This window comes from Nipponia nippon, unplaced genomic scaffold, assembly GCF_047370975.1.
Source record: "Nipponia nippon isolate SJK-2023a ecotype South Korea unplaced genomic scaffold, ASM4737097v1 scaffold_11, whole genome shotgun sequence".
NCBI lineage: Eukaryota > Metazoa > Chordata > Aves > Pelecaniformes > Threskiornithidae > Nipponia > Nipponia nippon.
This window is the reverse complement of record NW_028262302.1, coordinates 19,660,589-19,686,832: the sequence shown is the minus strand read 5'-3', so window position 1 is coordinate 19,686,832 and position 26,244 is coordinate 19,660,589. Positions and strand designations below refer to the sequence as shown.

At 38.6% G+C, this 26,244-nt stretch overlaps 1 protein-coding gene across 17 annotated transcripts in view; it reads right to left on the bottom strand.

Moving 5' to 3' along the window:
• TECPR2 (tectonin beta-propeller repeat containing 2) overlaps positions 1-26,244 on the bottom strand; it is a 61,403-nt gene that overhangs the window by 10,689 nt on the left and 24,470 nt on the right. For 4 of the 17 annotated variants that reach the window (XM_087747723.1, XM_087747724.1, XM_087747725.1 and 1 more), the window contains exons 17-20: positions 22,860-23,008; positions 9,388-9,529; positions 8,008-8,157; positions 5,488-7,741 (exon numbers count right to left, since the gene is read on the bottom strand). In XM_087747723.1, the coding sequence (XP_087603849.1) occupies positions 7,584-7,741; positions 8,008-8,157; positions 9,388-9,529; positions 22,860-23,008 (599 nt within the window). In that variant the 3' untranslated portion in view covers positions 5,488-7,583. The other 13 variants (XR_015702326.1, XR_015702330.1, XR_015702327.1 and 10 more) reach the window with 11 other exon arrangements.

Sequence of the window (26,244 nt, the reverse complement as noted above, 5' to 3'; positions counted from 1 at the left end):
TCCATGTTAAAACTTTATGAGTCCCTGCCAAGGCAGACAGACACTCAGTATCTGGCTATCACTTCATACAAAGCAGATGCATTTATTTTGCAAAAGCACTTGCCTGGGATGGCTTCCAAAAACATCCCTTACTTGGCTGAACAGCAGCAGACTTGCCTCTACAGATGTCATATGGCGAAGCCTTAGATCCTACTAATAATATTCCTGAAGCCATATCCAGGTCCATTGTAGTGAAAGCTTTGCCATGGATTTATATAGGACTAAATATGAAAGACAAGGGTTCCAATATTCCCTACTTGCCTGGCTGTGTTTTCACAAAATATTTTTTTCAAAATAATCGAAAGATTTTTTTTTTTTCTAGTCACCACAGTATGGTTATGACTGTTACCAATATTTCTTGAGCTTAACATGACAACTGAATTCGGGTACTGTAAATCTGCTATTGGGAAAACAGCTAAATATAAGCCATGAGATTAATGATGCTAATGTTAGTAAACAAAAATAAACTCATTTTCAATAGTTGTCAGACGATTTATTCTTTTTGGGGAAGCAAGAATATGTACACATTTCTACTGCAGCAGCGTTTCCGCAGCAGTGATTCTCAATCGATGGTCCACCAGGCACTGACAAGCGGACCATATGTGGTTTACAGAAGTGTACAACTTCTGCAGTGCTTTTTATTAAAACCTTGATGGAAAAAGTGCAGGAAAACCTGCAAGGAAGTTTTAGTGGTGACCCAGGGCAACCCACTCAAGAATCTGGGGAATCACTGCTTTAAATTTACTCACTCTGTACAAGTTCGTACTTGTATAACTAACAGAGATCAATAATGAAAGATGAGAATCTTGAATGCAGAAAGCAAATAGGGTAACGATATGTAAATCATCTGGGTACACAGAGACAGGTCTAATTGTTGGGTCCATTAGACACTGGATTTCAAAAATAGCCAGCTCAAGCTGAAAGTCACTGTGACCCGCTAAGGTCCTCAAAAAATTGTAGAGAGATAGATAGATAGATAGATAAAGAGCTGTGCTATGCCCCACAATCCTAACTTTTTAAATGAAAAACTGCATGAAACTTGGTGAAATTCAGTGTGAAGAGAGCATGAAGGAAGTTTCATTTGTAACAACTGATCGAGGATGTCATTTTTGTCTGTGTTATGCTAACGTGTTCCACCTTGGCTGACTTCAGGAACTGTAGCAGGGATCCCTAGACCTAAAGCAAGAATCCTTAGAGACAGGCCTAAGAAACCACGTTTGCCAAGATCTGCAAAAGATTCCTATTGTCCACCATGGAAGGTGGCAAAATTCACAAGGTAGGGAATCGTATGTAGGCTACGAGCCTGTCCATGCTGCCCAGAGCAAATGTGCTATGGGAGACACTGAAGTCTAGCTCTCGGCAGTACAGTTCTGCAGAGACAATATTCTTCTTTAGGTCTCTCAACCTGACAGCGAGATAGATGCCATGCTGCTCCTAAAACTGGCTTTCAGACATCACTGGACGTAGGATTGCAAAACTTAGGGATTGAATGAAGCATGGCCTTTTAAGTGAAAGCGGAGCTCACCTTGCTCAGTATGCTTTGAAAACTCATCTGGCAAGATGCGGCATCTCTTTCCCATTAAAAAAAAAACCAAACACAACCAACCATCTGTCACCTTCCATCTTGAAAGTCTTCTACTAAAATCAGGTTTAAGACGTTACCACATTGCAGGCAGCCAGCAATGGTGAAAAACATGCTGCAAAGGACTATGGACAAGGTTAAAAGTAACCCAAAAACCTGCTGGCTTTAACTTCAGTTTTAATAAAATACCAAAGCTTAAGTAGAAGGACCTGCTTTGCTACCTCCCTGGACCCCAACTCCTGTCCTAGAGCAGCTAGAAGTGGCAAGATGGGGAAGAAGGAAAGAAGGTGACATACAAAACACTCAGAATTGCCTCTGCAAGTCCTGTGTTTTCCTCCCAGGAATGCTCTGCATGGGCGCCTGTGATCATGTAGTTGTGCATGGAAGGACAGGAGAAAGATCCCTCCGCTAAGCAAAGACCAGTATGAAAAGAAGTCAGCAGGCCTTAAAAGCAAGAGGATTCAACTCTCCAATGTATCTGTTCTTAGCACAGACAAACACGTATTTCAGATTTTTTTTGTTGTTATTTTAAACACACCCCCCATGCTGATGGTATTTTAAGTCACCAGCTAATTAGACCTGAAGCCCGATAGATCTCCTACACAAGTACCTATGGCATCAATGTTAATATTTAACGAGGTCAGCATTATTATTACAGTAATTATAAAGTGAATTAACAGTGCTAAACCTGTTATTTCAAAGTGTTACACTGATCATTTACCATGTTCTCCTTAACTTAAAAGGACTGACTTCACCACAGCACCAGGGAACGGAGTGCAGATGCGCCACTTCACGTTTGTTATTCCCAATTTGGAGCGCTGGGTGCGGCTCGCGGAGGGAACAGACTATAGCCCATCTGTTGAGGCAGAGAACGGATTTAGCACGACAAGCGTGGGAGCTGAGCAAGTAAAATCTCAGTCATCCTAGCAATTACCCTACTTACTTTGCACTTCCCATGATCAGCTGGCTGGTCTGTCCTCTATAGCAACCAGGGATTGCGGGGTTTCTTGCTGGCAGTTGCATTTTTCCCCCTGCAGCTCAAGCAAATTCTTTTTTTCTTTTGTACATGCCCCTGCTGCGTAGCCAGGCACATGCGCCAGGCAGTCTGCTGGGGGCTTCCCTGGAACTTTCCCTCCCAGTCTTTTATTTTTTCTGGGAGAGGTCTAATTAGCTTGATCTTTCACCCAACCCAGGGGAGCTTTGCTAAATACATCCAGCCCATGGTTAGGCAAAATACAGCAGTCTAACAACTTCAGCAAGGAGTCACCCAGTGAGTATTCTTATTTTATCCTTTAACAGACATAACATCTCTGCCACTTCGCCAGTCCATACACAAGGTACCTGGGCACATTCATAGCAGAGAGCTCCTCCTGGCAAAGGCTCACGACACTGATCAGGCTGCAGGGTCCACCGAATACAAATAAAGCATGCAGTCAACTTGTGCGAATTCAGGACGGTAAGTACAGGACGGTAATACAATTCTGTACACATCTTTAGGTATATTTTCTCTGGATATGAGATTCAAAACACAAGCATTGTAAATGGAAGTCTCCTTCCCTTATCTGCTGTAAGTGAATCTCAGCTGAGGTTATGAGAAAGGTATATTAAAAAGGAAAAATAAGTCACCGGTTTCTTCTATATTTGGACAGAAATAATGAATAATGTTTGAAAGATTAATTCATAACTACAGCTCCACTCAGTGCTATTCAGTTGGGCACTATTCAGTGCCTCTGTCAGAGAATCACAGGCTATAAAAATCAGGATATTTTAGTCATTTCTGAGGGCCAAGAAAGAAAGGGCATTTTTCAGTTTGAAGGATTTAGCATTTTTTGGTATTTTATTATCATTGTTAGCTTTTAGAGAACAGAAATCAAAGCTTTTATATATGTGTGTGTATATATATGAAAAGTCCACATTCCATAAGAACATAAAGTTTCTCAAACAGATCTTTACTTTTTTCTACAGCTTTTTTTTTCCCCGCTAGCAACAAGCCGGATTTTAACTTTATGGCTAATATAACAACTTTGATAGACCTATTCAAATAGATTTCTAGTCAGATAAAGACCAAAGGAATCATCATGGTAATTTCACCTAGCTTCCAGTCATTAAAATCTAGTCCTCTATATTACAAGTTCTCTTCTGTTCTGCTGATGTGAGACAGCCTTCACTTTCAGGAAGGCTGTCAGAGGAATAAAGCCTGTGTCTCACATATTACAGCTAGAAAACCTCAATCCAGGTCTTATCTCACTACTCCTGACAGTAGGGATAGGATGTGGACGCAGCTGGTTAACGTAAAAACTGAAGACCAGGGATTTTTCACCAAGGTAGCGAGGAGATCTCCATATCTTCATATAAGTCATGCTTTTCTAATGGCTAATTAGCAAGGCAAAGCCATAGGCGTACAGGCTCTTGAATTTCAAGCCTTTACACTCAGAACAGCATTTACTGAAAAGTTGTCTCAAGGTTGTTCCTTGGAATCTATCCAGAAATCTAGCAGAAACAACTAGCAACGGCTCACTCATTAAAGGGAGTTTTATGAGAGAAGCAAAAAGATAAGACGGAATGCCACGCTAGTCTGAAATAACCCACAACTGCCTTCGAGATACTTGACAGGACTCATCTGTTGAGAAGGAATGTAGAGGAGTTATGGGGTTCAGACCTTCTGATGTCCATGTGCAGGGGGGGGAAGAAGGGGGGAGTTCTTGTCCATCGCATCAAAGACACTTTGTACAGGTATGAAGAATTTGGAATAAATGTGATTCTTTGTACCTGTATAAATAAAGCTATGTTTAGACAATGACACAAGTCCATAATTAAGTGTTCCTCATAATAATTTTCTTAGCAGTGTTTCCTAACAACAGTTCTATTATCTTACTTAAGCAATTAATGTATTTTCTTTGACACTTGTTAGTGAAACATTTTCTTTGTGCCATTTAACGTGATCCTATTCCTTTTTATCACTGCAAGACAAAATAAAACAAGAGTTACTTATATATCTAAGATGGCTGTTTTACACCAACTCATCACAGCCACATGAACTTCCTTAAGCTATGACATAAGGATTACTCCTGCCTAACAGCAACAGGCTGGTGCTGTAAGGAGACTACCATTACCCTGCAGGAGCCAGCAGAAGCAGCTGAACTGGTTTGTCAAGATAAAAGCTGTGATAATTAGCAAGGGCATTGCCATCTGAATCTGAACAGCATTTCTGTGGCTGGAAGTGGGTTTCAGTGTCAGAAGCATCATTAATCATTGCTCTGCTTTCTTGTGTGAAGTTACCCAGGTCGCAACTCTGTCAGGAAACAGTTCTCCCCTCTGGGAAGTGAAGCCAAGGTGCTCAGCAAGCCTCAGCTGCAGGTACAGTTAAAGGCCAGAAACTCAGAAGTCTTCAGATCAGCTCAGATATTTTAAAATGCAAGGAAAGGTGCAGTTACAGCACGGGGTGCAATCACCTATTTTCTGCTTGAACATTTTGAGGCTGTGACCGCACATGCATATTCTTCACTGAAAGCTAAAATATTTAACATGCAAATGCAATTTTTGTTCAGCATGTAAGGAAAGAAACTTGTTTACTTCTGCTACAGCAAGACCATCTTAATACGGAGGCAATGCGCTTAATATTCAAATATGAAAAGTGTTTAATTGCCTTTACTTGGAAGATGGCCATTTTGCTGGTTCGACACACTTGTCACAAAAAAATATATGAAATAAATTTTACAATATCCAGGTCCTTATATTGTCATTCCCATATTGTCTGGTGTAATAATAGGGGAGGGGTTTCATAAGCATGTCTGTCTTCCACATCAAGACAATTTCCAGACACGGAGAACTCTCTTGTGAATCATACAACAGATGAGTCTTACCACAGTAATTTATTTCTTAAAAATCTAGTTTATTGCACTTGTCTCAAAGCACAAACAAAACCAAAAACCTAAATACAGAAATAAAAGTAAAAAACCCATCCTAATTTCATTAAAACTACCCTAAAAAGTAGTCTGATAAGAGCTCTTGACACCAATTTAATATTAACGACCATCGCAAGGTACAGTATTATACAGTAAACAAACAACTAGCAAGCTCCAGCCATTACTAAGATGACTTTGAAAAATGTAATACAAAAGTGTCACTATTAAATAATGCCATTGTACTTGAGCATCTGGTGCTTGGCAGGGCGCAGAGAAGTACTCGTCCCTTCTCCAAAGTGACTGACTCAGGAGCTGCCACAAGATACTTTTAAGCTGAATTTCAGCTTCTTTGGGGTCCTCAAGATACCAAGCTATGCTTGCATAAAACAGACTGGGTTACTTCACAAGCTGATTCCATTACAATCCACTGCCAGACAGGCTAAAAAAACCCTCTGGGGTAATCTCCATATACGGATGAGATAGCAATGAAGCAAACATATCATCTGTAAAAGGGAAACAAATCTGTCCTCCCTGTAAGCCTGAAAGATCAGACTGAGAACTGACAGCCAGTATCACAAGTGCTACTAAAAAAAAGTGACATAACTTGGTTCTCTCTCCACCAATTCCCATTCTCACCTTGTACCATGTTTGTTCCAAGTTTAGTGCAGTACACACATGAATTATTCTGAAAGAGAACAGAGGTTAAAAAGAAAACACATCCTTCTCCGTATGTATTAAGTTCTCAAAACTGAAACATCCCCACTTTTCAACTCCTGGCCTTTTCTGAAGCTGGCTCTTTTACAGTATTGGTTAGCAGCTGCTTAAAACATTCTGATGATTTACAAGCTTAGAGCAAACACAAAATAACTCCTCCACCTACATACTGAACTCAAGTTCTCTCATCTATATTTCTATTGCTTAAAAAAGATGAGGTATCTTTCAAAGAAGATTTAGAGTTTAAAGAAAAATAAACTGCAATGATTAACTTAGGTTACTTCCCAGTTCATCACATACCTCTGCTGCAACATCTGTTAAGTATAAGACACTTCAAACTTTAGCTAACATAGCTAAAAATCAGAATATTGTTAAGTATTTTCTCACAATATCACAATTTTTTAATGGGATATATAGGTAATTCTATCAATTACCATTTTTCCTTTAAATACATCTAATTTTGGTACTCAAAACAATTTGAGTCCACGTGTTAAAGCACTGGCTGGAGGCACAAATACAGCACAACAGGAATTATGAAACCTGCCTTGTACATTCCTGCTTTGTAGTACAAACCCAACATGCAACTTCTTCCTATTCCAAAGTGGGACTTACCCCCCCAAATCTGGCAGCTTCCTGATGGCTGCGTGAAATGGGCAAAAGTCCCCCTGATACTAGGTGTAATCCAAACGTCTCCCTTGTGAATGAAGCCAAATTATGCACCAAATTTCTAGAAATGGAAGGTTAGAATAGCCTTGCAGATATTTTTATGGAAATGGATCAAACTAAGTTCATTTCAACACCAATGCTGTGTAACCATGATGTTCTGAGATCTTACTAAGAAATACTTTGCCATATTTTCTTCCATGCTGCAAGGGAAAATAATTCTAAATTTAATGTACAATAGTTGGAGAGCGTTCCCATCAGTTTGGAGTTCCAAGTACAAGAAGAAATTGAGAAATGCTTAATGTTTCTGCTGTAGAGAAATATTTAATGCAACAGAATTCCTTCTCAAAGTAAGTACACAAGTATTAGTCTGCATGCTGTTGTGAAATAGTCACTTTCATTGCTAGTAAGATTAACGTAAGAGTTATATTTCCAAAGGAGCTTCTACAGTAGTACGGTATAACAATTGCAGTATGCCACACCTAAAGAGTCTCCCGAGAGATAATGGAACAAACATCAGAACTCACGGCTTGGGGGCTATTTAACAGGTCAGTTTTTCAATACAAAAGTGCTAATATCACAGGTCCAATATGAGTGGCTTTTAGATCCAACATTCTGTACATACATTACAGAACTTCTGTCCTCCTGGTTTTTTCACTGCTTCACAAGCTTGAGAGACTTCATATCACTTCCCATTCATCTTCAAAATCATCAGGGTGAAGCAGAACGGAAGTGTCATTATTCTTCTGCAAACTATGGGAATGGCTAAAGGTCTTAGTGAGGCGCTGGAGAAGGGATCCTGAAGTACTGATCGCCCATAGTTCATCTAGAGGGGTCACTGCAAAGCATAAATTATCCATCTTTTAATTAAGATAGCAGGTTCCAATTATAAACATTAAATAAATAATATTTGGATCTATTTCCCTAATTATACCCAGAGAAGGTTTTTACTAATGTGCTAAAAGCACCCTTGGTGAAACTCTCAGAGCCAACAAAGTACTTAGAGTATGCAGCTCTCCCTGCATGTGGTCAGCTTGAGCACCATCAGCCAGGAGTCAAAGCAGGCAACACAATGTTTTGGACTGTCATGCAGAACCAACTTGCCTGTTAAACGTGAGACATTTCCAGGAATCTTCTTCCAGTAGTCCCCTGCTGGATTCTTGTCAGTAATGCCATATCGACGAGCTACATCTCCATTTGGACAGCGGGCCCAAACGGTCCTTGTACTTATAGCCAGCTGACAAGCCTGCAAACCTAAAGATAATTGGACATGAAGAGGGAATAATCACAGGCTTTCTTATATGCTAAATACACTTGCAGAAAAGTTTATTAAGAGAAGACAGCCAGACTAACAGTTTTTGTGTACTCTTATATTAATACTGGAGAAGAACTCTCCATTATAGAAGGCACAAAGAAATATCTCGCTTTCCAGGAGGCTTTCTAAGAGAGGATTGGCAAGAAGACAATTTAGGACTACATATTTCCTCACACTGACTTTGGGGGAGCTGAACAGAGTAGATGCTATTCGAATCTGTGCTTCTGGCCCTGTGTAAGCAGAATATCAGAAAGTAGGCCACTTGCAGCCCATGAAGCACTGGTGAACAAAAACGCTTTTTCATTACAGACTTTGTACTCACTGCATCTATTGACCACCAGGATATCACACTGTAGATACATTTTGTTATGTGGCGACAGCCACAAACAACAACCAATTAGAGGATCTTCAAAACATACTTTTGGAGCCTCTGCTGTATTTTACTACCACAAGGGGAATAATCCAACAGTTATAACTTTAGTTTGTCTAAAAATGGTTAACATTATAGATATTGTGGACTTCTTGTTTCTTCCTCTTCACAAGAAAGCAAGTACTCCACAACTAAGTGCCATGCATTTATGCAGTGAAAAAACTTTTAAAAAGCAGACAGCATCAATACACAGTTATTTAGAAAGAAACAACTAAAATTTAGTTTTATTTACAGGTAAGGCAAAAATGTAATTACCTAGTCTAGAATGCATCCAGCACGCAGGATTAATAAAGATGTGCAAAATAGCATTAAGTTTTTGTTAGCCACATTTAGATAGGAACCCCATGTTGTATCACATTTAAATACAAAACTTCCCACAGCACAGTAGTCTCCTATTGCTTAGGAATACTGCTTTAGTTCTAACTGAAAGAGAACTGTACCGTTTATTAATTCAGTGGCAGCAGCCTGAAATAAACACACAACAGAAATTCATCAAAAAAATCAGATTTCTCTTCAGTTAACTACTTAGGTTTTTTTAAGTAAAACCAAGGTCACCTTTAAAAGATAACCCTTATCAAATACTTTATTATATTCCTGTAAGTAAGCATGCTTGATTGCTGAGAAAAATATTTGATTTAAGCATTGCTCTTCAATTTAAAAAGCGGGAAAAAAACAACAAAAAAACCCCAACACTGAGAAAATGGCAGAAAGAACAAGGAATGGATGCATTAATTTTTACCTGGTACATGTTCCCAGTCAGTGCCTACAGGCATTTCATCTGTAATTCCAACTCGGACATGGACATTCCATTTGCTATCAATTGCCCACAACATCTGATCATTTGGACTTGAATGAATGCTGACCAAGTTGATTCCTACTGGCTATAAAAATTAAGCACAGTATTTAAACTTTGTACTACTGTATCTTTGTAGTATTGTATCACTTGTTCTTCACATAAGTATGCAAGAGAAGTAAAATATTTACCCAATATTAAAGACAGGAAGAAATTTAACTGACATTTTATTTGTCATTGTACAAGATTACCGATTTTCCAAAAAGTCAATCCCTTCCTCAATAGAAAAGCAACATAAAGGAATGTCACCCAAAGTTAAATATGAATATCTTTATCGGTAATATTCAGCATCCAAGTCTAATATTATTAGTATTTGCTTAACTACGGTTATTGCAATCAGGTACCTTTTCAGTTGCAAGTTGAAGAGGGAACTCTTCCTCTGAAATGCACAAAGTGCAGTGTTTTCCTCTTGCCTTCCTGAAAGTTTTCCTAACATAACTAAATCTGCACTTTATTTTTCAGCATATACAAGCAGTACATTTTTATAGCCTGAATGTCTCCTCTTTGCAATGAAATGGTGATCTGCCTTCTTCCCTGTACTCCGTTCCACAGGAACACAGCAGTGGATGGATCTCGCTGCAGACCACTGCACTACTGGAGCAGCCACACCTGCAGGAGAGTATCCACAACACTATCTGTTGGCAAACCCCAGTGAAACACACTTTCCATTCTGCTCCCAGTCAAGTCCTTACTCTACCTGCTTCTATGGAGATTTGCCTTAACTACTGTTCAAAGTCAGTGTTACTGACCACAACATTTTACGGATGTCAAAGACAGGGATTTTGTAGCAGAATATATCAGCCAACAGGTTTAGTGAACGCAAATATCCTGAAAAACATGTATTTTAAATAAAACGCAGATACAAACACAAAAAAAAGTTTTTCTCCACATCAGCCTAATAAAGGCACTGAAGAAGACAGTAAGGTGCCCTGAAATACATCATCACGTCACAAAGAAGCACTGCATTTCTTGTCTCAGCCTCATAGGCATAAGCTGAATTTCCAGTGTGATAAATACAAGAGCAAGCAGCTCTTTGCATGTATGAGACTAGGAATACAGAAGCATAATCTGCACATGTATATAAGCACACAACCCAGTCCCAGATGGGCCTTCTGTGTATGTAAGAGTTCACAGAATCATAGAATCGTCAAGGTTGGAAAAGACCTTTAAGATCATCAAGTCCAACCATTAACCTAGCACTGCTAAGTCCATCACTATACCATGTCCTCGAGCACCACATCTATCCGTTCTTTAAATACCTCTAGGGATGGAGACTCAACCACTTCCCTGGGCAGCCTGTTCCAATGCTTGACCACCCTTTCGGTGAAGAAGTTTTTCCTAATATCTAACCTAAACCTCCCCTGGGGACTCAGTTACCTGCTTTGGTTTTGCTTTTAAAATTCTGGTGCTAACATGTGTCTGACCCAGCTATAACCAAATTCGACTTGCATCACTGAATCAATCTTGCCTACTCAGGCTGCAAGGCCTTTGACAGACTACCTTCTCACGTTTGTGCTCTCATTAGGTACTTGCCCCTCGGTGGAAGCTTGAGGCTGGTAGAGGCTTGATGAAGTGTTTACCCCTGGTCACAGTAAATTCACAATGGCTGCAGTTTGAACACTTACAGTAAGACACTAATTGTCTTGAAGAGTGTTGACTACATAGAATATATAACTGCCTAGTTACCTTCAAATTGGTATTCTGCTGTATTACAAATAAACTATTGTATTGCAATGCCACCCCCCAAAAACAACCCCCACAAAACCAAATCCAAAACCAACCCACCAAAAAAAAAACAAACAACTAAACCATAACAAAACCAAAACACCCCAAAACCCCATACAACTTTCCCCTCTGATCTTGTTGCCTCTTCACGGCAAGTTATCCTCACTCCTGGCCCTGCTCCTCCCCTCCATTTTTATTTGCTTCTTTCTATGGCTACTTTGGCTCTGACTCCTTCCTGCTTCACCCTGTTCACCTCCCCACATCACTGTCACGGGTACGTGTATGTCACTACTGTGCTGCTTCCAGCTTCATCTCATCCTTCTCCATATTTCTGCTCTTGTAGTCCCATATTTTCAAGGGAGCTGTGCAATTAATGCCTTGTGCGGACTGAATTACTGCACGTAACAGGAGATCTTTGCCTTTTTTCTTTCCTTTTTTTTTTTTTTTTTTAAATCCACTTATCTCCTCCTCCCCACAATGTTCTTTTACCACAATCACCTCTTGCCCCAATTTAGGACTTTCTGCCACTCTTCCCCCATCTCCTTCACGCCATGAATTCCTAGCGTGTCTGTCTATGCTCCCCCTCTGCAATACTCTTCATGTTCCAACTACAGTCCTTCACAAACTGTGCCAAACAGCTTGGTGTGACCGTCATTCCTGAGCTGTTGGGATTTGTGCACCTTGCTCTCCACTCTTCCATGTCATGATCCCATTCCTCTCTTTGTCTGTCATTTGCCTAGAAAAGAATTCCTTGAGAAAGAACTGGAGGAGTATTTCCATCTAGAAAGACTTACTGACTGCTTACACCTAGTACCTAAGCCTGTGCATCGCTACAGATTTATAGGTAGTGGAAGCTAAGGAATGCAGACAAAACACGCCCCAAAGGGGTAGCAAGAAAGGAGCTGCATGATGCTCAGCTAGATTGCTTCTGACACCACTGCAGGTTTAAGTATAATCAAAGCAATTACCTCTACCCTGTTCTGCAGCACCAACATATCTAAGAAACAAATGGAAATTATCAAGTTCAAAGTAACAACTTTACAAGCTTGGCCAAAAATTCTTCTCATTCTTTGTTTTTCTAAGTGAGGTCCTGTTTCCTCCTCGAGTTTCCCTACCTCTCTGGGTATTTCACTTCTGGCTTCTCTTCCTTTTTCAGGCTACTTAGCTCCTTCTGATAAACTCACACCAATAAAACAATCCTCCTACTCACTCTCGTTATAAAGGATCCAGGCAATACACCGATGGCAGCATCCAATGCTCTTAACAGAACACAACCCCCTCCACTGCAGCCTTCTGCTGTGAAACAGACAGTAAAGGGCACAACTGACAGGACAGCTAGTGATAGGATTATATACAGCAGCTTTTGGCACAAAACAGTGACAAGACATTGGGAAATATGTACAGGCAATTCTTAGAGCCTGTTGCAGAGGTTTGACCTCTGGTTTGACCTCTTTTTTTTTTTTTTTTTTTAAATACCCAGAGAGCAGCCATCTACAACAACAAAGTGTTCTCATGGCTACCACAGTAGGGTGGATAAAATTAATTTAAAATTTTCTTGACATAATGTACCATTTTTTGGAACAATCATACTGACAACATCTCGGCTATCCCTCATTTTCACTAAGTTTTAATTACCATAAGCATGCTTTAAGTGTTTTATAAGCTATATAACAAAAACCAGATCTCTACAGCTGCAGTTAAAGAGTAGAGTTCTCTCACAGCAGTAGAAAGATATCTGTGCAAGTTTATAAATCTGCTGATAACGTTTCAGAGACTGATAACCATGAAAATTAATAAATTATTTCAGTGTAGCCTTTTCTCAGCTGGCTTAACTTCCAATAGCATTCATGAGATTTATATACCTTGACCATGAAATATGTCATATTTGTAATTTACTGAAGAGTCTGGAATTTTCAAGAGTCTCTCACCAGTCTCTCAGCCTTTCTCCACAGATGCTGACACACCAAACTCTGTTTATAGGTTTATCCACAATACTCATCACTGTGAGAGATCAACTTGTCATGGAGCATTAATGGATTCAGCGTTATCTGGTAAGGAATGGTGGAACATTGTTTTCCTTTTACTTGCGGTGCCAAAACTTTCTAAACTCAAAAAAATCTCAGGACACTGACTGTTTTAGCCAAGAGCAGAACACAGATCTTCCTGCCCTCTGGTCTTCTACCTCAGCTACAAAACCCCCAGTTGCTCTCTGTGTTTTGAAGGTTTCCCACTACAACCATGGACAGCAACATGTGCCAACTACGTACTTTTCAACTTTTAAAACTACATACTAAGAGCTGTGAATACCTTTACTGTCTGATACAAATAAAAACAATGAAAAATAGTTTGCTAGCACCCATGTGTCTGATGAGACAACAGTGCAGATAAAATGAAGTAAACTTGAAGGAAGCACTTAACCAACAAATTGTTAAATGATATCAAGAAATAGTGTCTGTGCTAAACAAAGTTATAAAGTTGTCCATTAGCTTTGCAATTCTGTGCAACTCATTTCCTTTCTTTCTGCAAACCATGGAGAAATAAGCTTCAGTTTAAGAGAATTTAAACAATAGTATCAAACAAAATCCAAAGTAAAAACTAACGCAGTTACCCACCCTCCCCTGACCGCCTACTCAAAAGTCTTCTCTTGTAACTACTTCAGTCGTGGCTGAACCCAAAACACAGTGGTTCAACTTCCTTGTCAAGGGGGGAAGGACAAACACACACATGCACACAAAAAAGGTGTCAGAACATTTTCCACGTCACTTTTCAGGAGTACAGTGTCCACGTATCAGCAGACCTCCACTATCTCTGTTCTGCTGCAAATATCCAGGACGAGGAAGACTAAACATAACGTTCTCAGTCTGACCCAGCCCAATCCTTTTTATAACAGGTTGGTGACTGCAAGCAGCACAAATGTTCTCCTCACCTTCAAAAGACAAATCAGAAGCATCGTCAGCCGGTCTAGGCCAGGCTGTAAGGTCAGATCAGAGATACTTCCCACGCTGTTGAGCGTTATCTGTATATCGGACTAATCTGACTATTTTCACGGCTAACAGACATCCAAGACCATATTAACTAGTATAACAAACAAAGAATGCAACTTAAAGAGACCCTCCCCTAATATAGGCCTAACTATTTGCATATCATTTTCTGAGCTCCATTTGAACGAAGGTTGTAAAGCACTTTCAGCATTAGAGATAACAAGAAAGCATGAGGAACATAAGAGCAGTATCGACCCGAATGTTTTGCATTCGGGCTTTTGAAGAGAACAGCTTGCTAAATTAAGCGCCCCTTTTTTCTCTGCAGAGAAGTTCAAGGCAATATACCAGAGCAGGAAAGATGAATCTATGTTTAGTCTTTCTGGAAGCCATGTGCTCTTCTGTAATGCTGCCACTGAATTGTCAGAGAAAGATTATTACTTATTGACTGAAAAACCAGAGCACTAGTACAGCCTCAGAAGAGCAACACAACCCTTTCCCCTACTTTCTGCCTTTAGTGGACAAACAGACGAGGGCCTTAGTTGGCTATCTCCAGTTTATGGCTAGCACAATCAGGAAGAGAAGGCAAAGCCAAAAAGTCAATTCCGTGAGCTCTCCTTTGTCAACTCTCAATTTTTTATTCCAAGAGTTTTTCTCGCAGAAACATGGGAAAGACTACAACATATGGCATCAAATCCTAGAAAAGGTCATACCAAACCTATGCGACCATTCAACATGGTAAAGCTTAACAGAACTATAAAATACTTTCAAAATATTTAGCACAACTGTTCCTTACAAGCAATTAAAAAAAAAAAAAATCACAAATTTAATGCAATCACTTTAAAGACCATACAAACTACAGACCTACTCAGGTTTGCCCAACTGTCTTCTGGCCACACTGCCTTATACTTATGATTATAAACTGTGGGTAGGAGAGGATAAGCTGTCTGTAATTACCACTACAGCTATTTTTAATAACATACTGAAAAATTGAACTGTTAGGACAAGAACAACTAAGTTTTTACAGAAATGTATGTTAAGTAAACACTACATGTGACAACTTCCCCTGAAACAGAACATAATTTAGTACGAGGTAATAAAAACCTTGTATAAGCAACACTGAGTAACCAAGGTGGTTTTTCATTTTGTTTTTTAAAAACACACCTTTAACGAGCATCAGTAAACACCCTCTCACGCAGGCCATGCCAGTGAAGTACACCTCTCTAGTTTTTGAAACTTAAATACCTTACCAAGGAAAGTAAAGCATTTTTGTAAGGTAAAAACACCCATGCATTTTTAAGTTCAGCTTCAGCTCTGCTTTGCTCTGGTAATTTTAAACAGTTATTAAACTGTTGCTTTTTCTGCCATTTTGCGTTTCCATGTTTGTCCATGTTATTTAACACGTTTGTGATGAAAACACCACACACCTTTGATAGCAACAGAAATTCCCATTTCATTACTGCACTGCTTTATGAACAAATGGATATAACCTTTATGTGTTACAATTAATTTACATAACTAGATGGGGAAAAAGAAAACAAACAAAAAACCCAAAGCACCTGTAAAAGAAAACATCCCGAACTGCGGGGTGGGGGGGCAGAAATCAACAAATGTTGACCAATTCTGAAAAGTTACGATCTGTCAGGATGCAAAATATATCCTGTAAGCCACAGGAACACTGGAAATGCACTCAGGATACAAGAATTACCACTCATCTAGTAGTACTCATCCAGTGCTAAAGTACTGTTCCAGGTAAAGCGCGGCCCCTAAATACAAGGCTATGCAATATGTTACGCTACTGCATAAAAACAATAGTACTCCAGGGGTCAGGGATCAGAAATGAAGTCACTACCTCCCAGATAGATGATCCATTTACAAGACTATATAGTCTAACCTCCTCTGCCTTGCTTACTTCTTAGCTTCATTAGACCTGGGTTCAGTGGACAAGGTCTTCCTACAGACCAGCCAGTTGGCAGTTCTGTAGCAAGGGCCATCAGAGCAGGAGATACACTACAACCCAACCCCTTAGGCTGGTCCACAAAGAGAGGTCGTCAGCACCTCATCTGCTTACACCACCATCATAAAAGAGGGAGACAGTAACACACCATGCGGAGGGGCCTCCAAGGTCCTAATTCAAGGTCAAAGGGTCTGATGTGCCCACCAGTTACCTCAGGGTGTCTTCTTACTGCATGCGGACTTGTTGGCTCACTGAAGTTCTCTTCACTAACTGTACACTCTGAGCTTAGCACCCACCTTTGCTGCCCCAATTTACTTCACAAAAGCTAAGCCCCTAATTACAAACCTGTCAGCTGGATCCAGGCCCCCACAGCTTTTAAAATCAAGCAAGCTGAAGTTCAGCCACACAAAAAACCAACAATAAAAACTGCTCTAACCAGAATTCAGAAAATGCAGGTGTAGCTTTAATGAAAACGAAACAAAACAAAATCCCCAAAACTCTTAGTTTATACTAGCACAAGTAATTTTTTATGACTGTCTCTCAAAATCACTTTTCAAGGACTCCTATTTATTGAATACTTCAGGCTATCACTACCTGCAAGCACACGAACAGCTCCACTGAAACCAAGGCACACGCTTACTAAATCAAGACGCGTATCCCATGAATTTATACACCATTACGGTTTTATTTTTAAATAGAATAATTCTGAAAAACTCCCAAAACTCAACAATGATAATTGTAGTTATTTTTATTTACCCAACTGAATGTTAAATATATTTCTTAATCTCCCTGGAAAATAATTAAATATATAATAGTGTGTTAGCTAACCAAAATATGGGCACATTGGAAGAGTGCAGATGTGAGGATGTTTCTAGTACTGAAAAAATGAAAGCATGAAAAGGGAAGGTTCTTCTTCCCATAGTTTTTGTTTTCAATGTAAGCTAGTCTTGTCAAAAAGCAAAATATACCACCTTGAGATCATATTTCAAAAGGATACAGAAGGATCCTCTACTCAGTTTTCTGGGTGTACCTCATTTTGTGCACTTTTTGTGATCTGAAGCTTCTGGTGCTGATAATAATTGCTATCGAAATGTCACAGGCTACCCACATGCTTTTCTGAACGTGGTGATAGCAATGCCTTAAAACAAGTATCAGAAGGCTAAAACTCCAAAGCAGAAAAATACAGTGAAATATAGTGACAGCAGTTTTCTTAACTAGCAACACAATGGAAGATAATAAGCACTGAACTGAGGAATGGAATCAGCATGATGCAACTTTGGTAAAAATGCTGGAATTGCATTTTTTTTAGTATCTAAAGCACCTTTTATGTAACTTATGATTTCTTAAGAAAGCCATACTTGTGAACAATAGTATACACTTGAACTTAAACATTATGGCATTCTAAATCAGCTAAACAAAATGCACTGCAGCAGGAGCTTTGATCTCCTGTATGTATTTGCAACCCACCTTGATACAGCTACGCCGGCTACCGCCAAACATAGCTTTTCTCTACACCTTCTTGAAAAGTACAGTCCTCTAGGAAAATCCTCTCCCTGTTAACGTCTTCAGGAGGCCTCACATGAGTAAAGATATATGGAACAACAGACTAGCTGGTCTGGTCTATAGATAACTAGAAGGTTTAATGAGTGTATTACCTCTCCAACCTAAGCAGAATTGGTCTAATAAAAGATACTTCCTCTGCATCTCAACTTAGTACTCCAAAGTAGAACTCACAGCAACTCAGAAAGATATCTGTGCCATAGCTAGGTAATGCAAGCTAGTCTGTGCTAGTGAAAACAATCAGACTTGAAAAGAACAGTGACATGGTTATGTATTACAAAGAACGGGGTTTTCCACAGAAAGTACTTTCAAAAGTAGCATGGATGATTTTGAAGTAAAAGTTATGAAGCATCTTCAACAGAAAAATCCCTCCCCCTCCAAATATCCAATGCTTGAAGATAATTTCAAACAAACCCTTCCTACATTTCAGCTTTCATTTTGGCACCTACCAAAAAGATGTAATGGCAAGATCTGATCTTGAGGAGTGCTCACCACTTCCTCCTGTAAGTGCCACTTAACACAAAACTGGCCTTAATAATAATAGGAACCTTACTGAAAAATGCAAAGGCAGATGGCAGATGAAGAAAGTCTCCAGATTTGCATTAAGTGTTCTGTAAGGTAAGCGGAACTTTCTTTAGAGAGAGGAAAGGAAACAAAGATCATGACAACAATTTATAACAAGTCACCACTCATCCGTAAGGCACAACCAACCTCCTTACACTGAACGTAGATTAAGAGAAAGGAAGGTATTGAAAAGAAATGAAATCTAGCATGTATTGATTTTGCAGAATTACAGAGAAATTTCCTAAATTTCAAATTATATTTTTAACTACCATTTGCTTTGTAGTTCTAACAAATTTTGAATGACAGAGAAAGTGTGAAGAGCCGTGTGTGTGTGTGTGTGTGTAAAAAATAGCTCCTCCTAGATCAGTAAGAATTTTGACTATCTTGACATCAAGCTTAAAATACAAAGAGACAATTACTAGGGTGTTTATGGGAAGAGCAGTAAATAAAAAGTTTCTCTAACTTGAAATGCATGTACTGCAAGAGACCATTTTATGGCAAACTAAGTGGTACTCTTCTGCTGAGACCCTAGGAACTAACTACAAAGGATCAATGAAAGCTTTATACAGTAGCCAAATAGTAAACAGCTCCTTAAATAAACCCCCTTTATTCCACAGTTCAGACAAGCCATGCGGCTATTCAAAAAAACCTCTTGATTTAATAAAATTGCTTTTTCAACTTGGAACGGGCTGCCCAGGGAAGTGGTTGAGTCTCCATCCCTGGAGCTATTTAAAAGATGTGTAGATGTGGCGCTTAGGGACATGGTTTAGTGCTGGACTTGGCAGTGCCAGGTCTATGGTTGGACTTGATGATCTTAAAGGTCTTTTCCCAACCTAAATGATTCTATGATTCTAATTAAGCAAATAGTAACTAATAAAATGTTTAATTTAATTTTAGAGTAAAATTGATTGTTTACAAGCGATAGATGATTGGTCACTCATTACAAATACTTGTCCTGATCTTTGTTTCTTTTAATCCTATTAAATAAAGTTCTGCTTATCTGATAGATCCCTTAATGTAAATTCTAGAAGGTGGTTCTTAAGGCCAGTTTTTACGTTAAGTAGTACTTGTAGGAAGTGAGCATTTCTCAAGACCAGACTCTGTCTCTCCATCTTTTTCAGAAGGTACCAAAAATCAAAAGCTGAAATGTTGAAAGAATTCTTTTCAAACAAGCATTCAACTTATGGAGAACTTTTAAAGCAATTTGATGATTTTTAAACTTTTGATCAACTTCTACTCCATAATCAATCACCCAAGTTAGTCTTATTGACTATATTAATTTTATATTTTATTTTAAATTATTATTTCTTTAGGCCAGAAATCTGAAAAGCATTAAATCTTCATAATTATACATGCACACACATATAGAAACATACTTTATAGGATCTACATAAATAATATTTATATTTCTTGCTAATTTTTTTGAATTATATTTAATGTATATTAAGGCATGCTACAGCAGGTAATCGTTTTATCCTGTATATTAACAATAAAATGAAAAACACTATTTCGTGGACTAAAATCATTTCATCAAAGAATTTTGATCAGCTTTGTCAACGTCCTTAAAGCAGCTTCCATAAAGCTGCTTAACTACACAATTATTTTGACTTCTAAGACTGCAGAACAGAATGGATGAAGCACAGAAAACATCTACATATAAACTACTACTGCTTACGATAGTGTAATGATGTTACCAACCACTTCTGAAGTGTTGGATAAAATAAAGAAGAGGGAGGGCAGAGAACATAAAATGTTATTTTTCATCTCAAGAGATACTGCAGTAGGGAGTTACCACGGGAAGAGTAACACATGAGAATGGTTTTAGTCTAGACTAAAACCAACCAAACAAAAAAAACCCACAAAAACCAAAAAACCAAACCATACAGCAACCCAGAGCAAAGACTGACCTTAAATTACATTCACTGATTTTAGCAGGAGTAAAATCTCATCAAAACTATTGTCTCTGAATACTTTTAAGTTGTGCAAAGATGGATGCTCTGCAATTGCAGCACTCCTTTAACAAGAAGTGACACCTTAAAAGCAGAGTCTGTAGCTGCTCACGGGCTGCTCATGAGTCATGAGATCTGGGATATGGCAAGTCATATTGGCTCTGACATTTACTAGGGAATGAAATATCCACAGTTGGTTTTAAATTATGTTATTTGAGCACGCTCCTGTACTTAAAGCAAGTGAAAGGCAATTTTGATTTCCTTCTTCAAACTGAAAATGACTGAATCATTCACAAATACTTCTTGCAGTATTTCTGTTGTTCTGAAGATAAAGTGATGCAGCATGAACTGTGTCAAAGTCAATTAACGGACAGATAACAGTAAGGTGCTGCTAATAAGCAAATATTTTTCACTGAGTAGTCCACTTTTCAGCCATCATGTTATATTTGTTATCCAAACACTAAGCTAGCATTTGAAGATCATTTTAAAGTTCACATGTTTTCTTATTTTGCATTAAGCCTTTGTAAAAGCACGAATGGCTGCTCCTTCAGTACTTCAATGACTTATTTCATCATGCTGGAATTGTCTCAAAATGAGCATGTAACCCACGAGTTCTCATCTTCTCTGCAAACAATGTTTGAATTTTTGCCCTTTCATTTTGACTCATTAAATTTGCAATGTCAGGTGTTGGCAATATAACAGGAAAGAGAATGACGCTGCTCTGGGTGTCAGAAGGTTATCATTTTGGAAGGCAACATCACCCAGCTTCCTCGATAAGCTCTTAGTAAATAATTTGATTTTCAACCATGTCCAATTAAAGACTTTCTACATAAGGAAGTCACTGCTAAATAATGAGCCACGGCAAATCCCAATTTCTTGTAAACATCTTTGTATTGAGTAGTTTAATCTACTTCAATGGAGGAGTAGAGAATGCACTTACTACAGACAAACAGTATCAGTGTAGAGAAACAGCTTTTTGGGCTATTTTCCTGGATAGAGAAATCTTTGGTAAGAAGATACTACACAAGTTTAGTTCTCTGTCTCTTGGCAAACTCAGTTTAAGTGGAACACATCCTGGAATGTGTTTTCCCCCCCTTTTAAGAATACTACCCGTATGGAAGACATCATCACTGATATCCTCAGTCTCCTCTTCCTCCTGCCCTACCCCGTTAAGCAGGAAAAACTTGTCTCTAACAGATTACATCAGAAAGACCCACTTGCAGCACACAAAGAATGAGCAGTGTAATCTAGCCCTTGTTGCAAGTGATACTGGTACTCATTTATCAGTCTGTTCGGCTGTTCTGCAAAACAAGGTGCCATTTCTCCAGGTCTAAGTGATCACATTCCCAGCACAGAAGAACAAGTCTAACCAGTGCTGTGCTAACTCACGGGATGCAAGTCTGCAGTTTCATTTCCCTGCTCTTCTTTGCTGTTACACCCTGAGATTCACAGAAGGAGCTAATAATTGGCTGATGAGAGATAAGCAGGACTAAAAGCAAATGATGTAAAAAACAAATAAACTATTGCAACTCCACTGCCAGAGATTTACTTTTATTTCTTAATATGTCCTTTCAAAAGTACCACACATTTCAAAATCTTCAAGAGAAATTCTGCAACATTATAAAATGTAAATCAAGTATGCAAACACACCCAGTGCTACTATTCAAGTGATTTTGTGCCAAGGAGCAAAGAATGAAATCAGTAGTCAGAGGTCAGCTCCATTACAGCAGTCCCAACCCACAATACAGAAATTACACCCATTTCATAGTTTAACTTGCAAAGTATTAGAGCAGCAATGAAAGCAAGCACTGAGGTTTAAGAAGAGATTAAAAAAAGAAACCAGACACTGGAGAAACATATTTTTTCCATTCTCTATATTCAGAAAAGATGCTCTCAGGGTACTTTAGGCGGCTTCTTTCCACTCTGATCCTCCCAGCTGGCAGGTAGAAAGGATATAAAGTTTGCCCGTTCCGGGAACAAGGGAGAAGAGCTGCAATTGTACTGCACGCTTACTAATCACTGGATGATAAGGAAGGTCCCTAAATCCAGGCACAGCACCCTGGCAAGCATCCCAGACTCAAGGGTGAGGATAAAGGAAGAGGGAGGCAGGCACTTCAGCACCATGCCACTTGAGCAGAGCCTTCCCGCACCCTCTGCTTTGTGCTGTTTGCCAGTCCAGCTTCTTGGCTAGCATACAGCAGGTATTCAGCATATGGTTCAAGGCTGCATTCTACTACTACATGCTTATAAAGCTGCTGTGTTATTGGAAGAGTAAACTTTCACTAAGGATAGAAAGGAAAACAAAACCTTCCACTCTTGAAAAAAAAAAATTAAAGTTATTTGTATTGATTAGATGAATTTGGGACGAACTTATGGTGATAAGGCAGCATATTCAGAGTACATTATACAGACTCTGTTTTGTTTGGGTTTTTTTTTCTTTTTCTTTCCTTTTTTTTTTTTTTTTTGAGAGAGAGAAATCCTGTAGAATTCAAACATGGGGGACAGAGTTTTAAGCTACACATTTAAAATCTGGCTCTATTGCTTTACATGAGTGTTAAAATTATTCTTTTTCAAATGCATAGAGCTAAACCACTGGGTTACAAAGAACTGTAATCAACATTTTACCTGTATAGGTGGCTCAATCATTATCCACGCAGGAAGCATCAAACTTGGGTTAAGAGGTTGAGTTCCTACACGGAAATAAATGCCACCACTGGTGTCACAGGCCCAAACATGCTGATTTCCACAGGTCAAGCTGATCAGCTTTACAGCACCTAATAACAAAGAGACTATTAGCAACATGGCATTTTCCTTTCAAATTCAGCTAATAATGAGAACTTTTATTTAGACTTGATTGTATTAAACTAGCTTTAAACACAGTCACATAAAAATGATTAAAAGTTAATACAAATTAGGAGAGAAAAAAAATCACTGGATACCATGAATAAAACCAACAGGTAGTGTATGTGAGGTATTACTGTTTTAAATCGAAAAATAAATGTTTTAGTCACAGGATACTGCAATTTCTAAAGCACACTAAAAATATGTTATTAAAATAACCAAATTCAAGCAGGGAAACATTCTGTGACAAATGTTATCAGTGCCTAGACAAACTTTCACATGACCTAATGTGAACTTTTCTCTGTAGCTGGCCGTGCTTGTAGACTTTTAAAGGTGTTGATCTGCTAATATATTCAGTGAAGAACATTCCTAATGCTACCAGAACTTTAAAAATATGAGAGCATATGGATTATGCATTTCAGTGTTCACATACCAGTATCACATCTGTAAATAAAAGGAGCTGATTTTCAAATGGCTTTATATTCAACAGCGTACACATTTATTACACCTATCTCAAAAGTGCAGCAGTATTTTAACCCTACGTAAGACAGCACAATGCTGACTTAAAGCTTCCAAATAGGTATGTTCTGGAATATTGGGGTGGTGTTTGTTTTTTGTGGGTTTTTTTGTTTTGTTTTGTTTTTTACATACCCAATTGCACCCACAAATCTTGCTATTAAAAAGTTTACAAAGACAGTAGAGAGGGATACCTGATATTTTAGACTAAAAAGAACTGCTAGTTAACTGTCAACTGGAACTTTTACTCTTTCACATTCGTTTTAAAATAGCCACGTGATGTAATATACGTAACATTTGACTTTTTTTTTTTCTCCCAGAGTTGGGACAACACAATGCTAAGTAATGGAAAACATGTTCTACAGAAAGAGGGACCCAGTCAGTACAGATATACTACAGAAGGAATGCTCTGGTCAGACTCCAAACTAAAGACTCTAAAAATAGGCCTTGCTGGTTGATTGAACATGCCAGTGCTGCCTGGGATATCCCATTCTTGGTAACAGTTCTCTCTTCAGTGATGTGAAATCTGTCAACAATGTAAAGTGCATCATATACAGCATTCCTTAAAGAGGGGGGTGCAATTTTATCCCACAGAGTGCAAGTTCAAAGCATTTATTTCTGCAGCAGGCAATATTCCCTGGCCTTAAGGCTTGCTGGGGAAAAGAACAGGGAACAACAGGACTACACAGCTTTACCTTTTAGTTATCTGTAATAGTAAACACATCTTCTCATTAACCAAAATTATTTAAGTTCCTGAATCATAAGAATTCGAATTAATTCATCTCACCCCAAAGCCTCCCTTAATCATGCAGCTTCATATTAAAAAATAAATGACAAAACTATACACTAACTTTTATGGCTTGGGACAAGAACATTTAGAACAACTTTCTTTTGCAGACAGGGGCTTGACATTCAGCTCCAAAGTCAAAATCTTACTTAAAATGTCACTATTCCTTCTAACATGAAGTATGACTCGAAGTAATGGCTTTGTCACATGATGTCTCAGCTGTTGAAATGTTCTGATCCAAACAAGCATCAGAGCACTCAAACATGGAATCACATATCACCTACTCGGCATAGCTCCTCTTATTTACGTCTACAGTACAACTTGATATTCAAAAATGCAGCCCTTATGTAAATGTTTTGGGGTTTCTCCCTCCTCCCACTTACTGTTTACATCTTAGGAGAAGGTCATGCTAAGCACATTCATCTACTGTTTAGAGAAAGTAGCGTGATTCAGAGGCATTGTATATTGTTGAAACCTAAAGGTCATTCTACTGTGTTTAGAAACCTTGATACCGATAGTGGAACCCTAATCAAAATAGTTTACTAGATACTACTCCCAGTACATAGTGTAAAGGCAAGAGGAAGATACTACCAACATAATATGAATATTTCAACATTAATGCTGGCAACCCCATCACTTCCATATAGAATTCTGAATTGCATTTCACAACAATAACAATAGTTCTCCAATTTCTTCAGCCCCATTAGAGCAAATAAAGCCTCTTATATTACAACCATGGATATGCACTGTCTTGTCAGCAGTGATCTACCATATGCGTTTAATTGGAGGAAAAATGCCTAAAACATTTTCACACTTAAGTATTAACCCACAGTGACAGGTAAAATGGCGTGCGTGAAGTATTTCCTGACCCCAGAGTGCCACGAGTCTAACAGGAACAGCTGAAGGTTGAACTTCTGAACTGCTGAAGTTCACAAGACAGATATTACAGTCAGCTAGCACCAGTTACACTGATTTCCTTGATGAATGCTTTGAGATTTTCAGACAATAGCAAGAAGTTATTTATTATTTCAGTTAAACAGTTATTATTATCTAAACTGCTGGAAAGCAATGGTATCATGAGAAAAGTTTCAAACTCTGCTAAACCATATAAGAAGGAGAATGTGGACAAACCTATCCTGTAGGTCAGTGAAGGTAAAAGGCATCAAGCAAGTGCTTCAACTATGGTACGATTAGTGATTTGGAACCAATTCATCAGATCTGGAAAAGCTGGTGTATAACTGGCAAACAAATTAATTTTAAAAGAAATGTTTTAAAAAAGCTTTCCACAAAGTATTACAAATTGTATACTAAAATTGTACATGAGGCTTGAAGTCTGCCAGCTGTGTCTGCCCTTCCTTAACCCTGAAGTTAAAATTGCTTGTCTGTTCTCAAACCAGTCATGAATATTGCCATTAAAAAAGGAAAAAATGCAAAACAGTTGAATTATTTTTAAAATGGTGTGAGAATGGTGCAGAGTCTCAACTTCTTTTATCTTCTCTTGAAACAGGAATGCAGATTAGCATGAAGATAACAATGTTCTAACAGTCAGACTATCGAAGAAATAAATAATTGGAATATTACTTATGGAGCTGACAAGTGGCCTGATTACCCCAGAGCCAAACCGGGAGGATACTTTAATGATCAAAACACGGTCAACAACCTTGGTCTTATGCCTAACCAAATAAAAAGAGCAGTTAACCAGCAGCATGTTCTTAACATTATGCTGAATCACTAGATCGGTATAAACCTGAACATGAGTGTTATCAGCTGCATCACTTATGGATGATGCAACTCTTGGAGCATAATTTTTCCTTGACAGGATCCTAATGAAGCTTTGACCACTCTGTTAAGAACACGTTTAACCAC